Raw genomic sequence first — 16,833 nt, 5'->3', positions numbered from 1 at the left:
TCAGCGTGAACCTAGAAATCCAAGAAGTACACCGAAAGCCTTGATATAAGTCCGGATAGTTCACTAAGCAATGGATTGTAAAATGGAATGTGCGAAGTATGAAACAAAAATACTATTTCAGAGCGCAAATTTGACTGAAGGGTATCCAAGTTAAACACCAAAAAAATGGTTTCGACGTGAGTAAACTGAAATTGTAGAAAGCTCTATTTTCTTGATTTTGCTTGTTTTCGCTAGGTTTAGCTTGATGGTAATTTACTCCCGCGCTGCATTGTAGCAAAGGCATGTCATTTTAGTTTGCATTCACTGAAACCTTAAAGGATGTTTTACAAATAAACACAAATTATGCACTCGGAAACAAGGCCGCTTCCAAACGGCTTCGTTCATGTGCACGATAAGCCACATTTCGCGCCATTCTCGCCTGTTGTTCTTCGCGCAGTAAACGTACCTGTCCCACATTCTTGTAGTTTAGACGCTTTTCGATACGAATTTTTCTTTCTTGGCATGCTTGTAGTGTCGCTTAGTCTCAAGACCTCGCTCCCCATTCTCTACATAGCAAGGATAAGTAGAAGCACGCTGTCGCTCCCTTCGCTCTTGCTGTTGTTTTCACTGTTTAGCACGACATGATTCGGCTTCCGATAGTCGATGCCAAAGGTTAGGCTTACTCACAATCTCGAACCAGGCTGCCTATTCAAGACAAGATTCAGCCATATATAGTATAGGAGTTTCACCACATTACACTAGCATTAGCATTCTGTTATTTTCCACGAATCAGCCACCAGAGACACCCGAAATCAGAGTCAAGGTCAAAAGTAAAGGTCAAAGGGTACGAGCACCATGGCTGACAATAGTCAATATGTCATCTCATGTGTGTACACGGCACAGCATAGTAAAGTTTGGTTTCCCTCTGAGACGCCTTTGCTGTTTAATTATTCCAAGGTTAAAGGAAAGTACCTTCAGACCTCATTCGGCTTTTGCTGCTTTAGTGGCGAAGTAGAGCTTTCGCTCTGTAAAGGAATAGGCATGGGCAAGGCAGATATTTCGGAACGAAGATAGTAACTGTTTACTGAAAGCAGCGCATGGTGTTTCAAAGAAACATGGGTGCCATGGAAAGCGGTAGCGAATCAGGCAGGCGCATGAGATTACGACGCTTTCGACAACACTAGAACAATGCGACGAAATTGCATCCGTCCTTTGTCTTGCAGTTGTTACAATTCCCAGTTGAAAAAAAAAAACTACAACACATTTTTCTCTAGTCATAATGGAATTTCTGTGCTGTTTCTGACTGTGAGCCTGTTGTGACAGTAGACATTTATGTTGTTTTATCAGAATTTTGTGCGTTCACGACAAACCATTACTGCTCAAATACGTCTACAGAAAACAACCATAGAAAAGACAATTGAACTATATAAAATGCTAGAGAACGTCAGAAATGTATGACGTTGCGACAGTGCACGCGGCAGAATATTTTATAGTATTTCGACACAATTCTGTACATTTTTTCGACTGGGCTATGCTATACAAGGAAAGATAAGATGTACTGATGCTGATTTATCATTAGCGGAGGTCCAATGTTTTGGAGAGGGTAGGACAAACTTCTTACCAATAAGATATTCAGGACATTAGAAATATATTACAAGCCACACGAAGTACATTGCACATGTGGAGCTGAGTGGGGTTCTAGCAGCGCCACTGTATTGGAAGCTTCGAGCTGGTCGGCGCCCGAAGTCACAAGTTCAACTAGCTTATCAGTCATAATGAGGATGCCTTTGACTTCTGTAGACAGTTTAAAATGATCATGGCTAAGGAAGGTCAAATCATGCACGTCATGAAGGGGATCAATGAAGGCGCCTTCAACATGCTGCGCGCCAAGTTTCATCCTCAGCTGAGATTTCCTGTACCAGCATCATCCGATGATTTACTGCGCCGGTACTCAAGTCGAACCCTGTCTGCGTCCTGTGTTACGCCTTTGGATGCCATGCAGAATGAACCGCGTCCTTTTTGTCGAAGAAGGCTAATGGTTGTTGGCCTGCTGATTTCTATTGATTTCTTAAACAATCGCCGCTTTTAATCGTTTTCGTCATGTTTTTCCGCCTTTATTCATAGTAAGCAAATAAGCTTCAGATGAAATTTCTGCAAGAGTAACATGACTTCTACTTAAATAAAAACAAAGATGCCATGCATTGTGTTATTAACCTACCTCTAGCAAAAAAAAATTATTAATTCTGAAAAAAAAAATGAAAATAAAAGCAATCGCATAGATAAACTGCGTAAATATTGTAATTATTCGCAACCAGTCTTGCCTGCTACTGATGTACCCGCGGAACTCGCCTTGCAGGAAGTCTTCCTGTTCAGTTCGGAGATCATTATAGCGCTACATTGCGAACACAAAGAGAAATAAAAGAGCCGCGGTGAACTTTCATTCCAGCCAGTGCACTGCGGAGCACATCAGATAGCGATAGCATGTTAATTAAATTCCAGTCGTATCGACTCCATTGCACATAAAACGTTCCGCGAATCGCCCGATCTATATACCGCTACGAGGAAGGCAAAATTAATGATGCCGTCTTCCTGTGCACAACCCGTGCACAGGAAGACGAGTGGTATCCAAAATGCCTTCACGAGGGGAAAACGGAGGCTCGGAGCAATACAAAGGGTGTCCCCACACTGAAAGCCAAGGCGTGGGCATCAAGACGCCCTAGTGCATCGATGCATTCCGCATCGTTGAAGCAACGAATTCACTTCTTATGTATAACTGTGGCGAAAGCTTAGTTCAAATTCTTTACAGCACGAGCTTTGCTCAATGCAAAAGCCGCTCACTCTTACGTCTATTACATACACTATTAGCATACCCTAAATGTCAAAATTTCTAATCAGGCAGTAGCATCACTAGTTATACCGTTGTGTATTTTGTGCTAAGTAAAGTCGCCCCAAGTGTTATGTCGTTCAATAGTTTATGTCGAGTATAACTACACAGAGGGGGGAGGGGGGTGGGACTACTAGTATGCCTGAAAATGCTACTTTTAATTAGTTAATTGTGAATAAAATTGAACTTGTTCTACAGGTGGAGTATTGTATCCTTGTATATCTTATGCTGCGCATAACTCCACCGAACTAATTCAAGGCTTTAATTAAATAGTATCACTTAGTTACTGTTGATCAAGTATGAACTGCAGCACCAAGTTATAAATCGTTAGATCTGTTGGCTGTCCTCTCTTAAAGACCCGTCCGGCCGCCTCGCACGATGAAAGGGGGTTTTTACTGTGCTTTAACAGGGATAATAGCCCTGTCGAAGTTTCACGGCGCACCACACAAGAACACAGCCAGTCTCAGTCTCCACAAGTGAGCACGAGCAGCGCAGCGGCACTTCGTCGTCCTTATCCTCGTCTTCGTGATATTCTCACCTACTTAATCCTCGTCTTCGTATATCCTCGTGTAGTTCACTACAGATCGCTTATACTGAGCATAATTGCACTGTATTAATTCAAGACACTATATAATTACCGTTATACAATATAAATTGGTGTATTGGAAAAGAAAGATGTATATCTCTCACATGAAGTTGCTTAGTATTAATTAGTTGATTGTCAGTGAATTATACTCAATATTAGTTATCCAAGGATATATGACTCGATGCTTTAGCGTGAAGTTCAATCTTCTTAATATTGTTATTCGAAATTAACTAATTAACAGCAATTTTGCGCGCAAACATAGGCGTATCTTTAAAACGGCGGGGGATGCGAGAATGTTTACGAAGGAAAATTATGCTAAACCGCTTTCCCCGGACAAAAAAAGAAAGTCGAAAAATTGTTCGGTTCATTTAGGGTTACCTCTCTCCAAGACTACCTTAAAAAGCAATCCTGTGCACAAATTATGCTAGGAGAACAAACTAGAAAAACACAAAAATATGTCAGTTTTCGATATCAGGAGCAAAAAAACTAAAAACTTGAATCTTAAGTTCAGTTCAGCCACGTAAAGAGCTCGGTGGTGTGCGAAAATTATGGACAATAAAAACAACAAGTAGATATGAACGCGTGATAGAAAACATGCCATATACGCATTTAACTATTTCATATATTTTCGTTAGTCAATTTTAATGCCTGTAGGCTTTAATCATTCTCCTTCCTAATAAAAAGCCTACGTTAGCCCGAAATTTCTAACAAATGTTAACGCGTCCCTTCCACTTGAAAAATTATGGTAAATAGTTAAGTGGTCACTTTTAAGCTGAATATGATGCGATAGCCAGTATATAAAGCCCCACTTTAAACAAGCCTGCTTACCTGCGTGGGCCAAGGACAAGTTGAAAACAATGGTCCTAACAGACTGATTCCGCCATCGCGTTAAAACGTGACCCTGAAAGATATTAGAGATTTTTTCTTCATGAGAAATGAAAGCTGTGCACCGAAGCGGCGTCATCCAGGAAGAGATCAAAAAAGAGATAAAGAGGTACCGCATTGTTCTTGAAATACACTGAGTTTGACGGCATTTGGCATCACGCACAGCACGCGGGCTCTCGTATATTTTACCTCGACGCGGAAATTCGTCCGCGACAGATTGCTCTCGAACTTGTTATCTTGAGCCCCATAGCACCACGCCGTCAACACAGAAGCGCTTTTTTTTTTCTTATTGGCTGAGCAAACATAAGCCGCACCAAAGATAACGTTTGGCACGAGATCAACGTCATGCAATAAAAGGTCAAGCATTAGGCGAGTTCTCTAATTTTTGCTTATTTCCACTATATCTGCATACACATTATCAACATAAAACGCCCCTTTGACGCCCCGCTAGCCACGTCTGCGGTGATAACTTACGTAGCAGCTGCTATTGTTCTCGAATGGGCATAGCACAGCTGCCCATCAGTGTGGAACTCATTTGGGAGCGATTCAGGCACCCGAAAAGTGTGCGCTCTGCCTACGAGTAAAGAGCACTAAACGTCACAATATTCTTATGGGGGTGAAGAACCTGTGGAAAGAATTCGACATAGCGAAGAAGAAGGTTAAGCTGAAAAATCTCCGAGGAAAACGGTTGGCCGTCGATCTCAGTGCATGGGTCAGAGAGCAGAAGAGAATGGCGAAGACAAAAAATGTGTCCAGTGTGCCCACAAGGTAAGCATTGAAGTTAATAAGTATTGTAGTATGCAATGGCTAAATTTTTGCCCATTTGTTACTCGAAGGCACATGCCGAGGACGTAATAAAAGATCTCACTAAATAATATAAAAGTCAAAATAAAAAAGTCTGTTCAGCGGTTCTGCGTGTGACATGCAGACTCTTAAAAAAAAAGGTAGTTGTGGTTACTAACTTTTGGGGTAGTAACTGCGTGTCACATATGTTACTAACTAGTTAGTAAGTGCAGGTTAGTATCTGCTAGGTAGTAGCATATACTACCTCTAGAAGGTAGTAATCAGAACTACCTCCAGCAAATTTTACTACTTCTAGATGTAGTACCAGCAACTACATTTAGTAAACTTTACTACCTATAGAAGGTAGTAAGAGCAACTACCTTTACTAGTATTCACTACCCCTGCAGGTAGTGTGAGTAAAACATCGTTGTCGTCACCAGCTACCTTCACTTTTATATTGAAGATAGATAGACAGCAACGAGATATGTAACTGATGACATCCTTCTTGTATCGGGGCGATGCAAGGGTCGCACTGCCTATTAAATTAGGTGGCTGTTTCATAATTTCTTCACTTTTCTTGATTTTGTTTCAGAATGTTCGCGTTTTTTGTTCTCAAGTTCAATGCTACTTTTATTCTGAGAAACATTGATTTCTCCGACAGTACATGCAGTTCATTCTATATATTTATAGCGCGACAAAAGAACACAAGTGACAAGAAGAACGGGAAACGCTTCTCCCGTTGTATACTTGTCCATTGCGTTTCTTCGTCGCGCTATAAATATCTCGAATGAGTGGCATAAACCAACTCACCCAACAAAAAGTTTAATCAGGCCTAATCATTAGGCCGAGCCGACGCCTGCGGCACCGGGCTCCGGGGCTGTGACTTGTGGTTGTGGGCCTTTGCGAGGCTGAATACAATGGAGTACTCCGTTGAGGGAGAATCTATATCGCCCGAAGAGTTCGAGGCGGGAGAATGGAACTGGGTTTTAAAGGCGCAAGATCGATTCAAGAAGTCTGTGTACGGGGATCACTCCGAGAGTAGGCCTACCGAGAAACAGGCGGGCAGCGACGGGCGCCAGACGCACGGAGCAGCCCAAGTCAAGCGGGGGAAAGCGCCGGTGTGGAAGAAACGGGGACCGTTTCTGAAGATGCCAGCCAAGGATTTCAAGGTTGTGTGCCGGCCCAAGAATTGGGACTTGAGTATAGTGACGCCGAGGGAGCTCGGATGTGCCTTGAGAGCGGCAGCAGAGCTGACGAACGCGACTGCGGTGGAAGAAGACCTGGTGCGGGTCAATGAGACAAACAACACGATGACGGTGAGCACGCCGTGTATGAATCGTAGTGGGGCATATGCGAATGTAAAGACGCTCAAGCTGGGCGGTCGTGACCTTGAGGTTTCGGCGTACGTGGCGGCGCCGGAGAACTCTGTGCGCGGAGTAATTTACAATGCGTACAACGGATGCCCATTGGCAGAAGTTCGCGCAGGATTCTTGAAGAAGAACGAAGACATGGACATTTTGGATGCCAGACCTTTGGGCAAGTCAAAGGCGATTCAGATCACTTTCGGCGGGAAGCGCGTTCCCCGGCAAGTTATTTATTGGAACTGTCTGTACGCTGTGATCCCGTATAGAGAGTTAGTCGAGACCTGCTATAACTGCAGACGAGTGGGACATCGGGCGGACGTTTGCTATCGTCCGAAGACTAATTTGTGTCGCCGTTGCGGGAAGGAACATCCTGCACCACCGGACGGAGAGTCGCTGACCTGCACGCCGGACTGCATCGTGTGCCATGGGGCGCACAGCACGGGAAGCCGCAACTGCAAGTTTCGTCTAGCCCGTCAGCAGCCGACGGGTCTGCAGCACAGCAACGAGGACAAGAGCCAAACTGGCAAGGAAGAGCGGCGTTCGCAGCACAGCAACAAGGACAAGAGCCAAACTGGCAAGGAAGAGCGGCGTTCGAGGCCCAGGAAGCGGTCATCTAGCGGTGCGAGAGGCGATAGCAAGAGAAGGAACCGGTCAGCTTCCTTCCCGTCACTGCCCGGACCCGAGCCTGGCAAAGGAGGAGGGCAAGGTTCCGGTCATGGAAGAAGTCCCAGTGCCACAAGGAAAAAGGTGAGCTGGCCAAACGCGGGCTCCCAAAATGAGACTGCTCGAGAGAAGGAGCTACAAAGGCAGGTGTTGCAGCAAGCCGAAACTATCAAAAAGATGGAAGCTAGGATGGCAGAGATGGAACGCGCGCTTAAAACCGGCAGAGTAGAAAGGGTACAGACGCCGCTGGCCCAGGCCCCACAAAAAGCGGCGCAGGCGAACGCTTCTAGCGTGGACGCCCCACAGAAAGCGGCGCAGGCGAACGCTTCTAGCGTGGACGATAACTGTACAGCTATGGAAGTGGAGAATCGGGGGACGGTCAAAAGGCCGCCGCCGGCAGATGAGGGAGCTCATGCGAAGAGAATAGCAGAAACTTCGGCGGCGGACACGCCGCAGCCAGTAGTTAAAGTCACTAGTCTTAGGAGGGACATGCTTACCCTTGCAGAGAGAGTAGGAAAACTGGAAGAAAGACAGGATAGGTTGGAAGGTCGGGTCGACAAGATCGAAGCCAGACTAGGCAAGATTGAGGAGCGTCTTGACGCCTTCACCAATGACTTAAGGGGTTTCCAGACCCAAGTAATGGGTATGTTTAAACACCTAAATGCTATGCTAGAGGCTAGATTGCCTCCCGTAGTCGGCCAGGAGCCGATGTTAGTGAACCTAGTGCCTCACCATGGCCCCTCGCCAGCAAATTGAGGTTTGGCAGTGGAACTGCAGGGGCTTCCGTCGCAAGCGGGGGAACCTGCAGTTGCACATACAAAATCTAGATAGTAAGCCGGACATTATAGCTTTGCAGGAGGCTAGCGGCTCAGTTAAATTACCGGGATTTAAGACATTTACACCACCAGAAATTGATCGAGGGGGCGTATCGAGCGTCTTTACGGCCATGCTAGTCCATCGTAACACCACAGTGATTCAGCATACCATAGATAGCAGCAGGGAGGACTACGTCCTGCTAGAGATTTTACCCAAAAGAAAAGGCGATAAGAGTCTCTTTGCTCTTAATGTATACTCTTCTCCAAAAGATAAGGGGGTGGGCTTGCCAGACCTCCTGATAAAGACGCAACGGCTAGCGGCTAGGTCTCAACTCATCGTGGTGGGGGATTTCAATGCGCCTCATCCGGAGTGGGGCTACATCCGAGCCAGCCCGAAGGGAAATAAACTTTGGCAGGTTGCCCAGGACCTGCGATGGACGATCTTGAACAACCCGCTAGATCATACAAGGATAGGCAACAGCGTGAGCATAGACACCTCTCCAGACCTCACATTTGTGAATGGTATCAGGGATGCAAAGTGGGTAAACACGGGACAGCCACTGGGAAGTGATCACTATATCCTTTCCACGATATTTAGTGCTGCTAAGCACAAAGACAAGGTGAAAGGAACTCGAGTGACGGACTGGGACCGATTTCGGGAAGTCAGGAATGATACAGTGACCGGGGAAATCGAGGACTTAGGAGCCTGGGTTGAGGCACTCAAGCAGGCCGTGAAGAGTACCACAAAAGAGGTTCCAGCGGAGGAGGAGGGCTCTACGGCTGATTCCAGATTGTTACACATGTGGGAAGCACATGCGAGTCTCCTTCGGAGGTGGAAGAAACAAAGGCATAATGGTGTGCTCCGTAGAAAGATGGCCAAGTTAGAACGAGAAATCGAAACGTACACATTGGAGTTGCAGTGCAAACAGTGGGGGCAGATTTGTGACCGGATGAATGGGCAATTCGGATGCAAAAAAACATGGCAGTTGTTGAGGCACCTTTTAGACCCGACGGCAACCAAATCTGCGCAGAAGGGGCAAATGGCTAGGTTAGTGCATCGGTATCAAGGCACGACTGGGGAGTTTATACATGAACTCCGAAGACGTTACATAAACACAGAGGCGGGCGGTTGCTTGCCGGATTACTCGGGAGAGGAAAACCTTGAATTAGATGCAGACTTTACGGTGGCGGAGGTGGAGTTTGCAATGGGTCAGCTTCGTACCACGTCAGCAGCGGGTCCGGACGGGGTTACTAATAAGATGCTGAGGAACCTGGATTTCAAGTCAGTAGGGGCACTCACGAATTTGATGAATAAATTTTGGGTGGCCGGGGAGATTCCGCCAGAGTGGAAGCATGCTAGGATTACATTTATTCCTAAAGCAGGGAAGAAGCTCTGCATTGAGAATCTGCGTCCCATCTCGCTAACGTCGTGTTTAGCCAAATTGATGGAGCATGTGGTCCTGAACAGGCTTCAGGGTTATGTAGAGGACAAGGAGTTGATACCTGAAACAATGATTGGTTTCAGGGCTAATTTATCAACGCAGGACGTCATGATACAACTAAAAAAAGACGTTGTTGATCCTGGGTACGGCACGGGCACCAAGGCTATCTTGGGGCTCGACCTAACTAAGGCCTTTGACAATGTTACCCATGAGGCAATATTGAGGAACCTATCGGACATAAGACCGGGGGGTAGAACCTTCCGGTACATCAGATCGTTTCTGGAGGGTAGGACTGCGGAGATTATAGTCGGAGAAATGAAATCGGATCCCTTCCCATTGGGGGGCAGAGGGACACCGCAAGGGTCGGTATTATCGCCGTTCCTATTTAATCTCGCATTGATCAAGATACCACCCAGGCTGCAAGGGATATCGGGACTTAAACATACATTTTATGCGGATGACATTACTCTTTGGGTAACAAGAGGCAGTGACGCACATTTGCAAGAAACTCTACAGCACGCGGTGGATATTGTTGAGGAGCTAGCAGGGGAAGCAGGACTCTCGTGCTCTCAGCCCAAGTCCGAGCTTTTTGTGCTGAGGGACAAGCCAAGAGGGATACATGCGAGACACACTATGTGCCGCCACCGCCTTTAGAGGTCAAAGTGGGGGGCGTACCGGTCGCTGAGGTTCAAACGATCAGGATCCTGGGTATGTATCTGCAGACTAACAGGAAAAATAGCGAGTCCTTGAAAAGGCTTAAAAATACGGTCAATGCTACCGTGAGGTTAATCAGGAGAATCGCTAATCGTAAGAGAGGTGTTAAGGAAAAGGACTTGTGTAAGCTGGTGCAGGCGTTTGTGCTCAGTAGAATTGTGTATGCGACGCCTTATTTGAAGTTGGACGCGACGGAAAAAGGCAAGGTGGAGGCTATGATTAGGCAGGCATATAAAGCGGCCCTTGGGTTGCCTCACAATGCGTCTACCGAAAGGCTGCTGGGATTAGGGGTGCACAACACCCTAGAAGAACTACGGGAGGCGCACTTGGTGATGCAGCTCGGTAGGCTTTCAAAAACAAAAGCAGGAAGGGACATATTGGAAAGGATCGGCATTGGAGTTGATGCTCCAGCTGGTGACACTAAAATTCAGATTAGGCGGGAAATGCACAAGGGCTTGTACATAAAACCTTTGCCCAAGAACATGCATCCAATACATCACGAGGACCGCAGGAAGGCAAGAGCCAAAGCTTTACATGTTAAGTACGGGAAGTACAACGGGGCAGTCTATGTAGATGTCGCCGAGTATAGGGACAAGGACGCATTTGCAATTGCGGTGGTGGACGGGCGGGGACGCTTGATCGCCTCCGGATCAGTCAAAACCCGCTCCCCAGAAACTGCAGAGGAAGCGGCGATAGCACTAGCTATTACTAGTAGTAATGCTGACTTGATCTTCAGCGATTCCAAAACAGCCATCCGAAATTTGGCGAGGGGCAGAATATCTGTCACAGCGGCGCGATTGCTGAATCGGGCCACGGGGCGAGGGACTACGGAGGCGGAAATTGTCTGGGTACCAGCACACTCTGGGAATCCTGGGAACGAGACGGCTCACATGAATGCTCGAGGTTTCGTCAGCCGAGTAGGTGAGCCGGACGTTCCGGGAAGGTCCACGAGAGATGGGCTGGTATCCTTTCATGACATTACTAATCATTTCAAACTTGAGCGGAGGATTTACCCACCCCCGGACAAGCAATTGGGGAAGGCGCAGGAATGCGTCTGGCGACGATTGCAGACTAGATGTTTCTTAAACCCATACGTGTTGAGCAAAATCTACCCGGACATTCAGCCGGAGTGCAAATGGTGTCAGGAATTGGCAACCTATGACCACATATTATGGAGCTGTAGCATAGCACCGCCACCGGCGGATATTATGCGTGATCCTTCCCTCGAGCAGTGGGAGGCCGTGTTGGCCAGCTCAGACCCGGTCGTCCAGACCAGGGCCGTGGAGTGGGCCACCCAGGTCGCCGTCAGCCATGGGTTGATGGCCATCTAACACGGAACCATCCATACATGCTCTCTGACGAAAATAAAGTTTTTCCATCCATATTGATCATGCAGTTCCTTCGTTCTGCTTTTAAACAGCATCGCTTTACATGTATTTCAGAGAACATTGTTTAAAATTTATTGAGGATCCAGGGTATGACCAGAGAGAGAAGATGGCTATACAGTATGAAAGAGCACTGAACAAGGCTTCAGGAGGAGCCTCAGCTCGCAAGTGGAGCCAATGTTTCGTGAAATTGTCTTCATCTATGCCTCGCACAGCACGAATGCCAGTCCACTTGTCGAAACGTTGGCTCGGCTTTCAAACTGAGGCTTCCCCTTAACCCTTGTTCAGTGCTCTTTCATACTAAATATTGTGAGTTCGGGATAGAAAAGAAAATATTAACAGAAACAAACTGTGAGGCGCGGCGGATGCAATTCGCTGCGAAATTCTTCAAATTATACATCTAATGACTGAAACTCGCAAGGTACATTTTCAGCTATCGAAGTTTCGTGGCAAGTCCCAACAGGGAGGTCAAAGCCGAGAACAACATGTTGTCACTCAGTTTTTAACCAAATAAAAGTTCAATCTCTAAAGCGCAGCTTCGCGAGGAAATCAAGCTATTTTAAGAATACAAACTCTACGTTTGCTATTCGTGATGGTTTGCGTTTGGTTTAGAAGATAGAACAAGAGATCTAGAATAGCGCCACGAATATCGGCACTCCTGTAGGAGTCCGCTGAGCTCTCCGCCAACTAGTAGGAGAGTACTCGAGGAGCCAGTTATTGCGGAGGAAACGAATCCAGCAAATGTTGGGAGGTGCGGATCCAGGAGGTGTTATTGAAAGATACTGGAATCAGTAGTGGGTGAGTGCAGATTTAACGAAAAGCCTGAATACCTGTTGTCGATTGTGTCAGCACCGGGATAGATCGATCGGGGTATGGAGAACAGATACCTAGGAATATAAATGGGAGATTTACGTGAATGGAGAGAGGAAGCAATGCAATATCAATCAGGGATGGAAGGGAACGGTTGGTGCAGACGCCAGAAAGGCGAGGAAGAATGCTGTTGAAGACGGATGACCCAGGCCTTGAGTTTTCCGTCACTCCGGAAGATGTTCACTTCATAAGCATTATTAGCAAAGCTCTGCGAGTTTCACTGCACCCCTAGAGAAGATGCACCATACATGCGAGATCGAATAGCTTCCATGATTAAGGTGGTCAACTCTTTAGAAGTGCGAATATTTTGTAGACTGCCAGGGAGTTCACATTTCTTAGGATGCGGTCCCAGAATATAGCTGAATGATTTTTGGTGACGCTTCGGGGAAACGTGACTACTTCAACGTAGACTGAGTTTCTCTGTGCGGAGAGGAGCCTCTCCAATGTCATTGTCAAGAGTTGTGTCTCCATATGCGGTGTCAGTATGTGATTGACGCAGAGCACATGTCAATGTAGCCTTTATTCCTCGGCGATGGGCCTCTTGTTTGAATGAATGTAGCAAGGGAGACACCTGTGAGGGTGGTTACGTCAATGCTCTCACGCAACTGGCTCAAATTATTTGCCTTCATCTTTGGACAAGCGAGAGAGCGAATTTTGTGACACAAAGGTTTGCAAATATCTCATTAGGATGCCGACAGGCCTTTGTGCCCTGTCTTAACTGTTATAGCAGCCACTGCTACAAGATTCGAGTAGATGTTTCGCATATGACGCTTTTACTGTAATGATAACTAAAGATACGGCAGGGACTAAAATCTTGTGAACTGACACTTCCTCCGTGGTAGGTAACGTAGTCTGGAAGAGTTATAGAGCCTTGTAGAGTGAGGAGAAACGTGTGCCGGTCTTGAGCACTGCGTGTGTTGAAGTCTTAACAGCGTTGGCGGTAACGCGTTACAAGTAACGGAGTTACCGCGGTAACGCGTTACGTTTTTCGTAAACGGTATCGGTAACACGTTATCTTTTTTTTATGGGTAACGTATGGCGGTAACGCTTTCCTTTTTTTTAATTGTAATGAGTAACGTACTTAGTTACGTTTTTCGGTAACGTCTAAAACACTGGAGAGCGGATGTATGCTATCTTTCGAGGAGTACTAGGCAAGTCTGTGTGGTAAATACCATGCATCAGAGGATTTCGGGATCGGATGTGAAATTTACGCCGGAACATGTTTACTTAAGTCAAGCGGTATCAGCGTAACAGTGCACCCTCAGTAGCCCCTATTTAACGTTATGTGGTTCGCCGGGTTCATTAACTTCCCTTCGTGGTCAAGTCGGTCCCAAAGCAAGACCACGCAGGACGTCGGACGGGCAGGCCAAAATTTGAAAGCGCGGCTGCCTCCACTTAGCAGCCGTGCTGCGCCATTGATACTAACGACTTTACAGTCTTGCTGTGAGTAAAAGCATGGGTAAAGAACAAAGCATACCATCGCGTTCCTGACCAAGATCCGAACCCTCTACCACTCCACACATTATTGCGGCAAATGCCAATCATGTCCATGCAGCCCTCTGTGTTAGTTTAGATCTATCAGTTCTTGTTTCCACAAACCACTGACCTATGGAAAGTTCAGTATCCGTTCTGTTCTCTTAGAAACCAGTAAAAACGTTTATCGGATCTGTATATTATTCGAACACCGCGTATTAGTTAACGAGTAGAGCTCTCTATTTTATTTCCATAAAGTTTCGCTTTATAAACGTTTGATGACTTGGGAGCATTAGTTAGACCAGTCATCGAGGCACCGTTTCCGTTGGGATGGGTGGCGAATGGAGCCCATGGAACCACAATCCTGTGAGAGAACGCAATTTGTCTTCTTCGTGATTAGCGGTATATTCTATTGCGACTGGACAATTTCTCGCCCACTGGACATAAGACGCCCTGCCAAGATGAACAAGCTTACAATTCTTGTAGACGCCCTTGCGGCAATTAGTGCATGTTTATCAGACGTTTTGACAAGCTGTGCAATGAATTTTGCACGGTACTTTCAAAACATTGCCAGAGATCTTTCAACATCGTGTATCCTACTTTCATCTCCTCTAATGTTGCTATTTTTTAGCTGCAAGACACTTTGCAAGGCTATTTATAGGTGTCTCAAAGAAAAATCCCAGCTGCCTACAAAGCGCTTAACGGATATCTCTCAATGAGGCTGCATAGGCCGCAAGGCTTCGCGGCGCTGGCTGGCAGGTTAGATTATGTGATACCCGGGTCAGTACATTAATCTGCCGTAATGTGTATCCTTTTTACTTCTTTGTCAAAAAAGGAACCTGTTTAAGTGGTGCAAGAAGCTGCTGCTCGAACATCGAATCAAGCCGTTTTTCGTGCTGGGAGGCCAGCGCACGGGTAGTCAGCAGAAAGAGGTAGGTATACTAGTCTATAAAGAGGCATGTTGCAGAAAAGTGATGGCATCCTGACATAGCCGGGAATTCATAGTGCGAAAGACAAAGGCTTGAGCAAACACAATGGTAAAAATGAAAAAAAAAAACACTGCATTTCTTTGCAGTGAATTTATTTGACAGCAGTGCCTTGCCAAAAAATACATTCAGCTGCAGCGTTTGGTTTTGGATCTCCATAGCTGAGCACTCTACAGCTTTCATGAAGCTCGAAATTACCAGAGAGGAAAATAAGATCTTTTCACAGAGATAAGTGACGTACTCTGTTGTGCCACGGCTCTGCTATGGCCCCCCAAGATTAAAACCTGCATAATTTTTTTACACAAACCTGTGCATACCTATAGCAAGCATTAACTAGACGGAAACTAACCTTTCCTAAATTAGTAAAGCAAAATAAAGCAAACTATACGCATTGACGTGTTGCCAATCTCGTCAGATTGCGCGAGTGCGAAAAGCATCATACTTTACATCACCAAAACGCTGTCCGACCCGCTTTCTCACTGTTTAATTATCGCGTCGTAAAAGCAACTAAACTATGCAATACTGGTCGATTTTTGTAGCTTAAGCCTCGAGGAAAGTTCGTGAAACTGTGGTCATATACATTTTCTGCATTTTGCACTTTTCAATTGGCAATACATTGATCGTTTATGTTCTCATTTGGATCTTTTCATTATATTTACCTTGTCGGCGTCAAACTCAACAGACCACCACCGACTAGTATTCCATTATTTTTTTTTTTTTCAAAGCAGTTCCAAAGTGTCTTTGAAGTGAAATTAACACAGAATGGTCGATTTTATAGCACCTTATTTTCTTACTACATTTCCTAGATGAAACTAACACTGGGGCTTCTAATAGTGCATTGGCATTTGTGTAGAAAATTGTGCGATACCTTTGAAAGGCAGAGCATCCACGACATTGTGTCCCATTGACTAAACTGAGAGGATTGAGGAAGATGGCCGTTGCGGAATTTATTTCTGGTGTGGACAGCCTATCAATGTATGTAATTTACAGAGATCGCGCACTGCGAAATGTGCGCTAGATACGGCCTGTAGTCCAGAACTTATGATAGGTAAAAAAAAAAAGGATTTCTGAGAACATGAGCAGCAAACTGTCTAGGAACGAATTTTGTGTCACTGAATTTCTTCTGTTCCCGCTGCATGCAGTGTAAAAAGCTCTTGGATATCTTGGGCCTTCCTTGCTGCCAAATAGACCGCAAGGCGGAGAGCCTGTGCGCGTTCCTCAATGAGAAGGGGGTGAGTGTGGTCAGGCTGGTTGGTTCACAAATTTTACGCAGTTGGAATGGCCCCATTCGAGTCACTAATGTACTCACTGGGTTTTTCCTGCTTTGGTGCAGCTATGTCGTGTGATATAGATAGATGAGACAGAGAGACACAGACGCCGCATTGAACCAAAATATTCCGCTTCAGAAGAGGGAGATTTTTTAGAGCGCAGCTCTTTGGCGCCCGTTCCTGGGTTTCGCGGCGGCGTCGGCGTCGTCGGCCTCGTTACCAGTTCCGCACCCCTTTCAGCCCTCCAGTTCAAACCGGCGCTTTGGCAACCGGAGCCTCCCAGGAAGAGGGGAGGGGGTTACACTCAGCGGCGAACGATGAGGGCACGAGCGCGCGCAGCAACCGGAGAACACGAGTAAAGGGGGGCGGGGGTGGGGGGCGCCGAAGGCACGCCCCTAGCGAGTCAAGACAACGTACTGCGTAGAACACCGTTGCCGCCATGGACAAAGAGGAGGAGGGTCCCTTCTCCCCTCTTCCTGAGTGGCGGCGAGGGTGGTGGTGCTCTCTGGTTGCCGAAACGCCGGCTCGCTAAGCGGATCATTTTGCGTGCATCCCGTTCTCACTTGCTTCGCTCGCTAGCGGTGTCAGCGGCATCAGTCAGTCGCTGCTATTTGTTCGTCGCGCAACGTTCCTATGGACCCACATGCTGCCTCCCGCAACCTCCCGCAACCTCCCGCAACCCCCCGATAACTCAATTGCTCTCTTCATTTCTCCGATTACAAAACTTCTTTCATGA

General features: G+C 46.4%; 1 protein-coding gene across 1 annotated transcript; it reads left to right on the top strand.

Annotated features, from left to right (window-relative positions):
- The first annotated feature begins 4,821 nt into the window (after nucleotides 1-4,821).
- Nucleotides 4,822-16,180, top strand: LOC146181407 (flap endonuclease GEN homolog 1-like). The gene is made up of 4 exons (XM_084575781.1): nucleotides 4,822-5,102; nucleotides 14,679-14,775; nucleotides 15,972-16,061; nucleotides 16,163-16,180. Exons 1-4 carry the CDS (start codon nucleotides 4,945-4,947, stop codon nucleotides 16,178-16,180), a joined length of 363 nt encoding a protein of 120 aa, XP_084431907.1. The 5' UTR covers nucleotides 4,822-4,944.
- The last annotated feature ends 653 nt before the right edge of the window (nucleotides 16,181-16,833 follow it).

The sequence above is a fragment of the Amblyomma maculatum genome, chromosome 8 (assembly GCF_055883805.1).
Source record: "Amblyomma maculatum isolate TAMU_Amacu chromosome 8, ASM5588380v1, whole genome shotgun sequence".
Taxonomy (NCBI): Eukaryota; Metazoa; Arthropoda; class Arachnida; order Ixodida; family Ixodidae; genus Amblyomma; species Amblyomma maculatum.
Note: the sequence above shows the minus strand (reverse complement) of the source record. Positions and strands in the feature narration are given on the sequence as shown.

What these genes read in the sequence shown, in the direction of transcription:
- LOC146181407 (XM_084575781.1), top strand. Translation starts at nt 4,945, where the DNA reads ATGGGGGTGAAGAACCTGTGGAAAGAATTCGACATAGCGAAGAAGAAG. An exon ending in GTGTCCAGTGTGCCCACAAG is followed by an intron (nt 5,103 to 14,678) that starts GTAAGCATTGAA and finishes TTGTCAAAAAAG; the next exon opens with GAACCTGTTTAAGTGGTGCA. An exon ending in CGGGTAGTCAGCAGAAAGAG is followed by an intron (nt 14,776 to 15,971) that starts GTAGGTATACTA and finishes CGCTGCATGCAG; the next exon opens with TGTAAAAAGCTCTTGGATAT.